General features: G+C 42.1%; 2 protein-coding genes across 11 annotated transcripts in view; both read right to left on the bottom strand.

Moving 5' to 3' along the window:
- Nucleotides 1-13336, bottom strand: part of LOC118511683 (CD63 antigen-like) — a 63457-nt gene that overhangs the window by 15904 nt on the left and 34217 nt on the right. For 7 of the 10 annotated variants that reach the window (XM_036055062.1, XM_036055061.1, XM_036055059.1 and 4 more), the window contains one exon: nucleotides 10589-10636. The exons of the other annotated variants lie outside the window; for them this stretch is intronic. The gene's annotated coding sequence lies outside the window, so the exon portion shown is untranslated. The remainder of the gene's footprint in view (nucleotides 1-10588; nucleotides 10637-13336) is intronic. 10 annotated transcript variants of the gene reach the window in all.
- On the bottom strand, nucleotides 11148-12646 carry LOC118511685 (dynein light chain 1, axonemal-like). The gene is made up of 3 exons (XM_036055067.1): nucleotides 12209-12646; nucleotides 11934-12045; nucleotides 11148-11802 (listed from the first exon to the last, which is right to left on the bottom strand). The coding sequence occupies exons 1-3, from the start codon at nucleotides 12361-12363 to the stop codon at nucleotides 11503-11505; spliced, it is 567 nt and encodes a 188-aa protein (XP_035910960.1). The 5' UTR covers nucleotides 12364-12646; the 3' UTR covers nucleotides 11148-11502.

Raw genomic sequence — 13336 nt, 5'->3', positions numbered from 1 at the left:
AAACCCAGTGCAAATTGAATTTATATTACTTTTTTATCAATTAAAATATTCCGCGAATTCATAAGCCTTGGAAATCGTGAGCAACCATGCGCCTCCATTATTTCCATCTGGCTAGCAAAGGCAACATGGATGAGGAACAAAGCGAAAACAATTCATCTACAAATAACAAACAGAAGAGGAAACTAAATGCACTAAAAAAATAAAAAGCAATAAACTGTAATGATTACTCTTACGCTTAGTTATAAAAAGCAATAAAAGTTAAAACAATGTATTATTCATCAAACTATTACAAATAACGATGGCTCTTTCAGGGCATTTACGACGATCGAAATGTTCTTTTCATAAATGGAATTGTGGAATTTCCGTTGAATCCATGTATGATTGTAGAGTTCGAAAATCCAAATCGGCAAAATTTAATGAAATACCCATCGAAAACTTTTGTTTCAAGAACTGCTCTTCAATGTACATTTAACATTTACATGAAGCATTTACTACTCAGGAATGGAATTAATTCTTCGAATTAAATACACTACAGCAACAAAATGGACCATACCGAGAAATACATTAACACTTTACTCGATTCAATGAAGTTCATAATATTAATAATAATGTTACTGTTGTTTAATGATTATTTATTTGGAATCATAATGGAGTTTTTGCAGACAATCGAAATCGTAGAACTGCAGCCATTGACCTATCATTAATAGTCGTGGTAGAAGCCGTATCGTGGAAGTCAACCTAACAGCAGTTGTACTGACAGTAGCGTGTCAAGTTAAATTGAAGTATTTATCAATGTTTAGTACTTTAAATGCGACCGCGAACTGCAGCATAGAAAACGGAAGCAAGGCACCCCTGGACACGCTATCGTCCCATAAAATCAAACCACGTTTTGCTATAATTGGCTAACGTATCATTTGACGGTAAAGCGTCGTCTCATGCAAACGCTTCCTTTCTAATCATTCCCATAACATCCGCCGCTCGATTGAATGGAACAGAGTCAACCCAAGCAAACCCGGTAAATAATTCAAAACGAGTGCTATACCTTATGAATATTCCATTAACCCCGATCGAACCTCAATTGCCTCGGACTACTACCGGCGTGGACATATGGCGAAAAAGGCTCTGTCTGAATCCTCTCAAACGGTCCAAACCAAACTAGGTCCAGTCACGCAACACTCGACCGTACTACACACATGACTGGGAGCAGGAACATTGAACGATAAGCACACCAGGTACCAGAACCGAATCAATCCGAATCGATCGGAAAAATCGTTTTCTAATTTAAATCTCTCCCAGCGGCGACCAGAAACTGACGACCGTGTGGGGGGGGGACCATTCGATTTCGCTGTCACCCCAACAGGGCTGTGGTGACCAACCAGCGACCGAGCAGTGTAGGGACATTGACAGTAACACGTACACATGTGTTGATGGTAGTGTCCCAACCAACCGGACCGGGAGCTTCTTTCGAAAATCCAAATGCTCGAAATCTTCCACATCAGAACACGGGCCGGGTGCTCGACTTCCGGTGGGATTTTCCGACATTTGAACGCCCGTCGTGAGGAGATGGAGGAGAGCAGGAGTCCCACTGTGCTGGAGAACATCCCGTACGTCCCGGATATTGCTTGTATGAACAAATCTAACCCCAGCATTCGGATTTTCGAGTTTTTTTTTACCTTGTTTTATACCTTTCCTTACCTGCTGCTGCTGTAAAATGTCGTTGTTATCCCTTCGGGGATGAATTTTCAAGTGGATAAAAAGAGAGGCAAAACTCCCCAAACACACTTAAAACTTCGTTTCAATCAAACAACATTCGTCCTATCTGTTTCGAACTTCATTTCGATCGTTAGCAGAATGCTCAGACCATGCTGAACGTTGGAGAATCCGTTGTTTGTCGTCGATATTGTACGTTCTTTATTTTACCAATTTTGCAAATGGATAGCATTACTCTCTGGCGGGGTGGACTTGAGCCATTGCAATAAAATTGCAGGTAATAACGTAAGAGCGCAGCAATTGGGGTTGCTTCCAAGAACGCTAATCATGGGTAAATACATCCGCTAAATTATTGACAGTACAGTTGTGTGCGATGCCTTCGGTATCATGCCGCTTTAAAATATATCAAAAATATCGTCTGTGTAACAAACAAACTTTCGAAAACATTTTAACATGAACAAGCATTCTAAAGATCAAAGAACCAGTGCAAAGTATCAGACGAGCGTTAGTGATGTGAGAAATATAAAGTCATCTTATTACCGAAGACATCATCAAACAGATATGATCCGCGTCATCTGAACGCGTGCTGAAAGCAGCTTAGTAGCGTCGCATACCATCCAGCCATCCATCATGACAATCTGATCGTTCGAGGTAAACATATCGAGAACGGAACGGAAAGAGTTAAGCACGAACGAGACGCAAACTCAAACAGCTCACCAAGTTTTATGTCTTATCGCAAACGAGTTCCTTTCGAAACGATGCCGAATATCTCACCGCTCGCATGTGATTTGTCCAAATATTGATGTTTCAGCAAGAGGGAAAAGTGAAAACTCCACTTGCAATATTTGTCTGCAATAAAGGACGAGCATGTGGACGACTGTCAGCCCCGAATGGTCAATGAAGCGTTATGCATCAATCGATACATCCCGGCACTGTACTGTATCCTGTATCCACGGCCGAAAGTGTAGCTTTTCGGGGCTTGAAATGTGTGCTTTCTCTTCGTGATGACAAACGATGTGTCGGTAAAATGTGTCGGCTTCAAATTTGCTGAGCGTATGGACAATGGCTTTTAAATATAATGCTTTTCAAAAATAAAATATATTTGTCATACTTTTTTTTTCTTCTTTTACTTGAAGCCGATGATTTGTCGCGAGAACAAAGATAATAAATATCTTTGTCAAAACTTCACGCTTGATTTGTGAGCTGTGACGCTGAGCTAATGTTTTTTTTTTGCTATGTTGTGTACGATTTATGAAATATCATTTTCAAACACTTCCCAAACAATGTTCCAGGTACGGAATGGAACGGTGTTTCACAGCGACCTATCACTTCATCAGTACAACGATAAAACTGTGACAACTGGTCATTGTGTAGATTGACACTTTTTCTTTTGGTGAAGGTGATGTAAAGAAAGAAACTATTTCGACCACAAATAGAATTGAGCGTTACACATGACGGCGACGGCTGTCGTTTTTTTTGGATTGCATTCCATTTGTGTGATGACCTCGATCATCTCGACTGCAAGCAAGCAGCGTTCTGAATGGTGGCAGCTGGTACGATGGAACACGATAAAATCTGAAACTTCAATCTTATCACTGGCTGGTGAAACATAAGAACTGTTGTGTTGCAATGCATACAGTAGTGTCGATTGTGTAGATTGAGTGCTCAGTTGGTGCTAGAGTATTCGCGTGAATGGACCATTCAAGCATGTGATTGAAAATATTGCATTAAATAAATAAATTGAATTGAAATTGTTATATTTTATCACAACGAAACTTCACTTTCACAATATTAATTTGATTTTGAATATATTTAAATTCTACTGATAAATAGGAGGACATTTTCCGAGTTAATTTAAATTTATTGTATCTTTCTTGTAAGTAAGGTAAATGGAAATATTCTTTTCAGGTATCTTCATGCTACCCACGTTCAAGATTATCTGTTGGTAACTTCCTGTGTTACGAGCAAGCTCATTAATATTAATAGCGATTTAAACATCAACTGTGAACGTTCTTTCTCATGAATTAATGAGTAACAGTGAAACCATCTTACTATTCATCAGTATTTTGCATTGAGTGGAATAAAAATTAAATGATCAAAAACAGCCCATGAAAAATGCCTAAATTAATTGAGCAATCGAGCAAAAATTAGCTTAATAACTTAAAGTTGATTTTAAATTACGGTTTAGAACCTTTTCAAGCTATTCAATTCATTCCAAATCCCGTCATTGGCATTCACAACACGGCGATGTGCTTTAATTTAAAGGGAAAGATGCACAACTGTTACTCAACTTTGTTACGGTTTTCGGATACAAAAACGCAACCATCAATACATGCGAAACATTCTTGTTTTTTTTTCGTTGCTAGCGCTAAGTGAAAAAAGTTCTAGGGTGAAGTGAAAAAAATGGCTAAAAAACCCCAACGTGTGGGAAATGGTAACCACAAAACCAGCATGGCGCGCCCTTTGCGTGTGATGGACAAGAACCACAGATTCAAGTTTGTCGAGCTTCGCAGTTGATCTGGAGTGTTGAACGGATTGGGGCCCCTTTTCTTTGCTCATCCTCAATCCGGCGTGAAGCTTTTATCGAGATTATTAATGGTTCAGGCTGACACTTGTTGAACGGTGGTTAAATCCGGCGAAGCATTTGGTAGTTATTTATTGCGCGCTTAATTGTAGGAAATGTTTGCATTCTGTTTAGTGGTCTTTTTGGATGAAAAAAAAAAAAAAGAAATTATGTCTGAAATGTAGTGTATTATCAATATCGGAACGTTGAAGCCTAAAAACTGCAACTATAGTTCCCTTAAAATACGATTCTCTGTGTTACATACAGCAATTCTACATAATTATCGTAATGCAATTTACAACAGACCAACCTGTTGTCATAAAATCACTCAAAGGCATGAAAACAACGACAACGAAATTATTTAACACACGACAACACGTTTCATTTGTGCTAAAATTCGAATAAAGAAAAAGCATACAGCATAATTTGAAATGAACTGAATTAAAAGTAAACCATCACACCCGTTGTTTGCGACCAACACATTGCAAATGACAGATCGTTCCAAATGGCAAGAACCCTTGAGTTGAGGAAAAATGGAGCAAAAAAATTAAAAAATGCTCATTAAAAATAAACTCTTCACGTAATTACAGTTCAATGCGCCGGAGCATAATGTCCCGAGCCGAGTGGATGTCGAATTTATCCGTCATCGGCGTACAACAGTTTTTTGATGCATTTATTATTGCCTTTCCATCCGCACTCTGGATAAGCAGAATTCCGGTAAAGTGATTGCTTTTGATGTATCAACACATCAACATCGAGCATACATTGAGCCGCTGCTTTACAACCGTTTTGGGAGCGGACACTTGTATCATCATTTCAAACCCTTAAGGGCTTTCGGCTGTCGGTTCCCCCCAAAAACGTCAAGTAGTCAAGCATGATTTGTATACATCGAAATCGTTTCGCCTGTCGCCTGGATCTGTTTTTCCACGAAATGTGTTTTCCACAGCCCGTGGTGGGGGAGAACTGTACGGCGGGGGAAAATGCTCGATACAATTTTCAGCTCCGTTTGTTCTGTGAGGGAGATTTTCTTGGCTATTAGAAGTGGATGACAAGCTGCGCCAAGTGGAACGATGAAGCTCTGCTAAACGATATGACAGAGCGAAAACGGAATAACACGAGACAGACCCGAAACGGCTTCAAGCAGTTTAATCCTACCGACTACTCTCCAGCTCTCGTTGCGGTTGGCGGTCCTTTTGGGTGGTTTAATGGTAAGAACGTAATAAATTTATTTATATGATTTTCTCGGTTTTGGAATAATGCTTAGTAGAGTTCTTATCGCAATAAAATACTTAAAAACATTTCATTGCTTTTGTATACAGTAAAGCCCGGTCCAAAAAACCGATGAAATTTAAGCTCTGTTTTCGTTGATTTTATAATTTCTAACTCACGCCGCTTTTCCTTCCCACGAGGATTATAGAGATTACTGTGTTTAATCCCTCCGCATATTTTCAGTTGGCCTGGAATGCTCGCTGGCAGTGGAAAATACTCGTGATAAGCTTTTAATTTTATCATCTCAAACCCGGCGCAGCAATTGCGTTCGGAGAGATTGTGAATGACGGTGAAGAACCTCTAATGAAAATCATTTAAACGTTTTTAAAGGTACAAAATGAAGATCTGTAAAGGCTCACCGACTAGCAATAATTGAATTCATAATCATCTAACTTAGCTCCAAAATGGCCTAACCTAGCTTTTCAAAATGTTTTATATAAGGTGAAACATTGTTGCATTGTGCATCATTCGGACAAAGGTGCATTCGATGGCACATCGCGAAAGCACGATACAATAATGTCCGTGAAAAATTAATTTCTCATTTTCCGTCCGGCACACAATTACCCGCCCAAACAGCGAGAGAGAGAGAGGAAAGTACGCTCAACTATCAAGGACTAAATGATTATAATATACTTCCATACAATGGAACCGTGGCAATGGTGGAGGTGGCAGAATGCAGCTAGGAAGCTGCAGTGTTGCAATGCCATTGTTTTGCGGTTGGACCACACGATAACGCGTTTTGGAGAGAGTTCGCACTCGAACGGAAACAATGAAAATGAGAATGTATGTGCCTCGCAAAATAATGGCCATTACCTTGAAATCAAGGCACGCTTCATCCACATTAAGCAGAAGGATGAAGCTGGGAGGATTCACTGTTGCAGCTCGACAAAGATAGTATCCATCTTGCATTCAACCGGTATGAAGGTAGGCAAACAAAACAAAAAAAAAGCGCCTTCCCGACCCAATAGCTCCGTGTGATGGAAAATACTCGATCCGAGAGCGATAAATCAGGGCTCTACATTCTCCACCGTCTCACGATTCAATGATTGCATCGTATCGGTAGCATCGGCATCCCGTACCAGCCAAATCTAACCCACCATCCTTCTTCAAAGACTAACGCCGGTTAGTGGAAGGTGGGGCGGCGGCCATATCAAAACTCAAATAACGCAAAAAGCGTAACATTAACTTTCATTGGCACCAACCAAGCTCGACGGCCGGGTTGGCCGGGTACGTTCACGGCAAAGGACGATCGATCGTGATTGCAGGGCTCAATATCGGATGCGATGCAGTCGGGACATTAAATCACGTTTAGTTTGCCATCCGGGAGTTTTTCTTCAAACCTGACCTTGGCACCACAAGGCTAACGCTTGCTGACGTGACCGAGAACACGGTGCGATTTTTGATGCTGATGTTTATGGTGTAATTCCTGCGAGGACGATGAAGAAAATTGAATAATAAACGGAATGTGGAGTATCTAAGCTAACCGAAGATTGAACTACGGTAGCGTGACAGGTTACAAGATACACAGTTTGGACCTGTCTGTTGAGTTTCTGGGGGTATTTTTTTTAAGGCACTTTTTCTGTGGTTCTTTTTTGGGTTCTCACATAGGTTTTGGATAGCTTGAAATGATTAAGAATCCTTTAGTTTGACTAGCAAGAATCACCAAAAAAAAAAAAAAAAACGCCGACGAATTCAAATCAAGAGAGCCTAGGAGGCCAATCTATCTTCGTTAGGGTATTCGTAGTGTGCACACCGGGCGCACCGTCTTCACGGAATACTTAATGATCATCAGCTGTGGCATGGCGAGGGCAACAATTTTCTCCAACTTTCTCTCTTTCATATAAAATCTGGCTTCAAAATTTCAGTTTAAAATCAGTGGTACTCTTGAATCCTAGAGCTAGCTTCCTGGAATAATATAAGCGTATGAGTAATGCATCTCCAGGTCTGACGCCATGTTTTGTAATGCACATATTTTCTTAAAATAAATGCAAGGAAGAAGGTAACTGAAAATGTAGATTAAATTTTCAAATAAGTACACCTTAAAATATATAAACAAAATTCGATTGCAATCCTATGAAATGTAATGGCATTCATAACAATACATTTCAATGTAAAATCTATTTAAATAAACATTTGCCTATAGGCGTACGCGTAGCATTGCAAGTAAGTTAATATACAAATTCAAAGTAAGCTCCAAGCCAAAAGTATGCATTATCGAAGTGCCATTGTATCCGAATGTACTATTGAATGTCGCTATTACCCAGCGGCAAATGTTCACAAGGACACAGCTGCACGACTGACAATCTTTACGATAAACCGGCTAATGCTCAAATAATACATCCGAGATCGCAAAATGTGCACACGCTGGCTCAGCAAAGCATGATACAACCAGGTGTTGGGTGACGCTTATCCCTTTGTTTCAACGCTGTGTATTGTTTTTGGAAAGGTACAAAAAAGGATACCCGACGGAACGGTGGTATCATTTGGCCTGTTGGTCGAACGAGATGAAAGAAAAGCAACCGGCACACGGTCGTGATCGGGATGGTTCGTATACACGCTACTCTAATATCATATGCTCATGGTAATGTTTTTGTCATCTCGTGACAGACTCGTGTAGCATCTCAAAATCATCCCGATAGCAGAGGGTGCCTCCACTCCTGATAATGTGTCAGCAGTACGAGTGGCTACGTGTGACATGTTGAATAGAATGTATTTGCATTGCCACTGACCGACCTCTAGCTTCGGCGTTCGCATTCGATTCGATAGGACGAGCTTTGGAGCATACATGCATTATACAGGCAAAATGATTTGACCCAATACTGCTGGGCGAAATACGGCGGCAGAATCGAAAAAATATCCAATTAGAGAGCCCTGCATCGGAAATGATTACCTTGCACAGGTACACATCTTCGAAAAGCACAGAATCAAATTGTGAATCGGAAATAGACCAGTAATGGATCAGTGAGTATTGGCTCGTTCCAGGGGTCTGTATTCACACCGATTCGAGGTAAACATCACTCACGATGGCTGTCCAACTATCCCATCCGAAAGGAGCACGGGTCGGTGCACACCAGCATGCGAATTATCCTTGCTCGTGCACCTTACCAGACAACAAAGAAATGCAAACTTTGCAGACGAACTGTGTAGCAAAACCGGGCTCTGCCTGCACTGACGAGTATGGACGGGCGAAACTATGCGAAGGAATTTCTCGGACGTCTGGTCGAAACATTGCTTACCGTTGCTTCTTCTGCTAGATTTGGGTGAAGCTGGTTGATAGCCTAGACGCGTGTTTGCTTTATGTCTGACAGGGAGGTTCATGGTAAGATTAGCGAGAGCGTTGGAGTGCCCCACGAGGACTAAAACGATGAATTGGAAGCATGGCTTTGAATCACTTAAAGCGATTATTTTTTATGGCAATTGAAAAAATATTAAAAATTTTTAAAACAAGCTTACAAATACTTTAAATTGGAGTAAAAGTAGTAAAAGCAACATATGGGTTCGTGACATAAATATTAAACTCCAGAAACTATGCCACATTGCCGGTGTGTACATAAAAGCGTGCTTCAAAAGCAGACATTAACCTTCACAATTCTTTGTTCGAGAAGCGGCACTGTTTGTGAGAGCAAAAGGACCATTAGTAACGTGATTGGAGCTGCGAATTCTTTATCTCCATTTTCAGTTCACTCCAGCTTTATTCTCCCTCTTCTTATCTTGTTCATTCCCGCCATGCAATGTGACTGAGAACTTTCCGTGGATATGCCTTACAATAATAAAACAGAAAGAACGGTGAGACTGCCGTTGTGCAGTTTTCCCTTTCATTTTTTTTGTCTGTTGTGAGATTTATTTTGAAATTCTTTCACTTCAGCATCATCGTAATCATACTCACACACACCGGGGTAAACAAACAAGCACTCTCAACCATGCGGTTAGTTGCAATACGAGAGCAACATCAAGGGATAAGGCGACGTTCGCTTGCAAGCACACAAAAGGTGGAAATGAAAAGCTACAGTGCGCACAAAACAGTATTCTAGGATAAATCATGAAAGCCGTAGGAAAACAATTATACGGTTTACTTTTTTTTCTAGCGAACCGCGGAAGAAACCGTATCCGTTAGAGCTCATTACGGAAGACGGACGGGCGTAACGATAACGCTTTGGAAGCAAAAAAAAAACCCCTCGCTGATCACTAAGGTTTTTCTTCCGTTTTCCCCCTTCAAGTTGTGGTAGGAATGACGCTCGGTTAGCTGAAACCCGGATGTGAAAGCTTTCTTTTGCCGCAGCGAGTGAAATTGAGTGTTTTTGAGCGACAGTCTGGTTGCTTCTCTCCCGACCGCCCGGGATTGGATGGATTCAATTTTCCAGCAATTTTCCGCTACGCGAGAAGCTCGTGGTTTGAGCTATTTGATGTTAGGGTGTAAGAAAAAAAAAACACCCGACGAAACCGACGAAGACGAAACCTTTGTTCAACCTCGCTCAATGTCAAGGATCGAGGTATGCTACACTTTCTGATTAATCCTTTATCACAGTGACCCACTGTCGGGGCTAACTACACCGCACTGGTAGCAGCAAAGTTGCATCGACACCGAAGCAAGTGCCGAAGCAGCACGAAAGTAGATAAGCTCTCCGTTAACGTTGACGCTAATGAAGACAATGAAGCTTCTTGAAGCTGGCCGGTGTGCAGCACAGCCGAAGCTTTTCTGCTGATGAAATGCTTTCCTATTACTCTTGCTCGATTTTCTTCCCGCGGCAACCACCTCGCACTGGAAGCGATGCACTTTCCCGTAGTACGTGATCTTTATTCTTCCGCCCCCCTTTAATCAGCTCTATGTGGTCATTTGCAGCGCGGTGCTTTTTACACGCGAATCTATTATCGGACAGAGTAATTAAAAGCCCACTCAATGAAGCACCAGCACTTTATACTGGGTGGATAGAATGGAGGCGTGCATGATACACAGGACAGGGCATGTGTGGCGCTATGCTTGTGCAAGAATATCACAAAAAAGAGATTCGCTAGTGTAGCGTTATGTTTAAGCAGGAGAATACGTACCACGCTATGTATAATATTCAACAGCTCAGATCACACGATACGAGGAATCTGTGAAAGAAAAAGAATACACACACAAACGTTAGTCTCGACTGGTGGGCTCTTGGAATTTGAGGTTATGACAATAAATTTGAATATGACTATAATTTTTTTACACGTCAGGATCCATGTCGAATCCAATTCGTACTAATCCAATGATAAAATTAAGTAAAGAATCCCAGGAATGACAGATTAAAACCTCTCGAGGTTCAAGTGCCAAAGAACGCATACTCATCTAAATGAACTTTTAAAAAAATCGGTATGAAATCATGATGACAAGCAAACTCCGAAATTGATTATCTCGTACCGTCCTTATTTATTCATACTAGAACCTTAGTTTCCACTTACTATCAGTTGATACTTTATTCGTGAAAGAGTGGATGTGTTTACTCAGCTCTACCGTTCTGTAGCACTAGTCATGCATATCTTTAGGCAACAACAAAAAAAAGCCCGAAAACATAAGTGCATAACACACTCCAGGCACAAAAGTGAAGTCAAGAGACAAAGTGCTACTCAACACTGTGAAAATGTAGCTGCAACGCTTGAAAGTTGTTTACACCCAATGCAGAGCGTGTCGCTGCACCGCATGCATTTCATGGAAATCCATTTCATCTCATGCTCAGCTTCATGGACCACCCGAAAGAATTCCAACAGAAAAACAACACAAGTGTGATGCTACACTGCGCTACTGTCCCACATTCTCGGTTCCTTTATAAATTCAAATATTCCACCATGAAATCGTTACACCGCCGACAGCCGAAGTCGTCGACGAGGACGAGCGAGCGTATCCTGCGGGCGCTTTCTAAATGGGCCGCTTTGTGAACACAGCAAAGGATTAAACACCTCACTGCCATACCGCAAGGACACCACACAACACGCTAGTCCTCGTCCTCCGTCAGCATCGGCACACCGTCAAGCTTCTTCAGTGTGGGTAACCGCTTCGTCACTTCCCGCACGTACGCCGCCTCGTCCAAGTTTTCCACCAGCGGGTTACCGGCAAACACCAGATCTTCGAGCGTACCGGCGATGGCTTGCAGCTTGGCCAGCTCGCCCCAGTCACGTACCGAATTGTTCGCCATGTACAGCACTTTCAGCTTGCGCAAACTTTCCACCCCTTTCAGTTTGTCGATCAGGTTGTAGCTAATCCAAAGTTCTTCCAGCGTGTCGCCTACCAGCTCCTGGTTGGCGGCGGTTCATCATTGGTGTGCCCCGATATATTCACACAAATTAAGGAAGAAGAAATTAAAGGTTATTAGGTGAAGTTCGTGCCCTTCGAACGACGGTAGCCCACAACAGCCAGAGCACATACGATACCACTAAGTGATTTGATGTAGTTACGGCCCAGTGCAAGTATTCGCAAGTTTTTCATCCCATTCAGACCGGCAATTTTTTCAATCATATTTGATGACAGGCTTAACTTCCTGTGGAAGATGTTTTCATTGTAACGTCGTGCGGATTAGAGACCGAAAGAACGATAAAAGTGATCCATTACAAATTAATGATCCTTCAAAATCTTTGGCCAGATTTCTGCGTTGGCCAAGGATACTGCTCTTCGGGGAAGTGAAAGTGAAAAAAGACACTTACTGACAGTTCACCAGCGTCCCGAGGGTACCATCCATCTTCTCAATCGGTGGCCAACGGAACTGTAGCTGTATGTCGAGTGCTTCTACCGGATCCTGCCCATCGTGTTCTTCCTGCCAACGCTTCAATGCGTCTTTAATCGTGGTGGAACGGGCCATCTCGTGCTGATAACAACATCAGCAGCAGCCGCAGCAACGGTTCGTCGACAAACTTCAAATCTTCCAAAGTCTACTAAGCAGCTGCCTTCACGGTGGCGAAGGATACGCTACATTAACATCCGGTGTGCGGGATATCACCACCACCAGCTTGTCAAGCAACACCACTACCAACAATCGTCGTCGCCTACTCGGGAGGAGTTCTATTTTTTCGTAAGAAATCACTGGCGTGGGAAGCGATTAATTAATTGCTTGCTTCAATGTCCATCGCAATGGGACATACCTCCGGTGCCGACATGCACGATAGCCTGTCGGCAGTCAAGTGCGAAACTATCGGATAAGTTTATCCTCACTTCGTAGAATTTCATTACCACCTCCCCCACCCATATGGTAGTGTCCCCCAAAAATGGTATTTCCGACAGAAATTGACGAGCCTCCTGTGCTGCTGCCGTGTACCTTTCAATCGTTGCCAGCAGATAGAAACGTCAAGTGCAGTAGTTGTGCGGAAGCCTGCTTACGGAGTCGGGAAGCGGTTCTACGATAATGACGACAACACACGCCTTCAGCAGACTCGTGTAAGAGCGGTGGATGATGGCTGTTTTTTTTTCTCTGCCAGCAACCACTTTGGTGCAAAACAAATTGCGATACAAACTGCTGCTGATGTCAACTTTGAGGATTTTATGTGATAGAGTTGACGTTCCTTCCTATCACTTGTGTACCGTACAACAATTGGACCGGGAGGTGACTGCTGCTGCCGCTTCCATCTTTATTGCTTTTTTGTGCGAAAATTTAATAACACCATTCGGCCCTGTTATGGCCTCCCCGTGACTCAAACGAAAGGAGACGCGTAAGTTTTGTTAAGAAGGCGTCGGAGTACACAGGGAACGCAGAGGACGAAAAAGCATGTGGAGCAGAATCATGTACAAATCCGCAGTGAAAATGTAGCATCCGAGAAATAGTTTCACCCAAGTTTATG

The sequence above is a fragment of the Anopheles stephensi genome, chromosome 3 (assembly GCF_013141755.1).
Source record: "Anopheles stephensi strain Indian chromosome 3, UCI_ANSTEP_V1.0, whole genome shotgun sequence".
Lineage (NCBI taxonomy): Eukaryota > Metazoa > Arthropoda > Insecta > Diptera > Culicidae > Anopheles > Anopheles stephensi.
The sequence above is the reverse complement of the archived record's forward strand: the minus strand, read 5'-3'. Positions and strand labels throughout refer to the sequence as shown.

What these genes read in the sequence shown, in the direction of transcription:
- LOC118511685 (XM_036055067.1), bottom strand. Translation starts at nt 12,363, where the DNA reads ATGGCCCGTTCCACCACGATTAAAGACGCATTGAAGCGTTGGCAGGAA. An exon ending in GGGACGCTGGTGAACTGTCA is followed by an intron (nt 12,046 to 12,208) that starts GTAAGTGTCTTT and finishes CATCTTCCACAG; the next exon opens with GAAGTTAAGCCTGTCATCAA. An exon ending in TCAAATCACTTAGTGGTATC is followed by an intron (nt 11,803 to 11,933) that starts GTATGTGCTCTG and finishes GCCGCCAACCAG; the next exon opens with GAGCTGGTAGGCGACACGCT.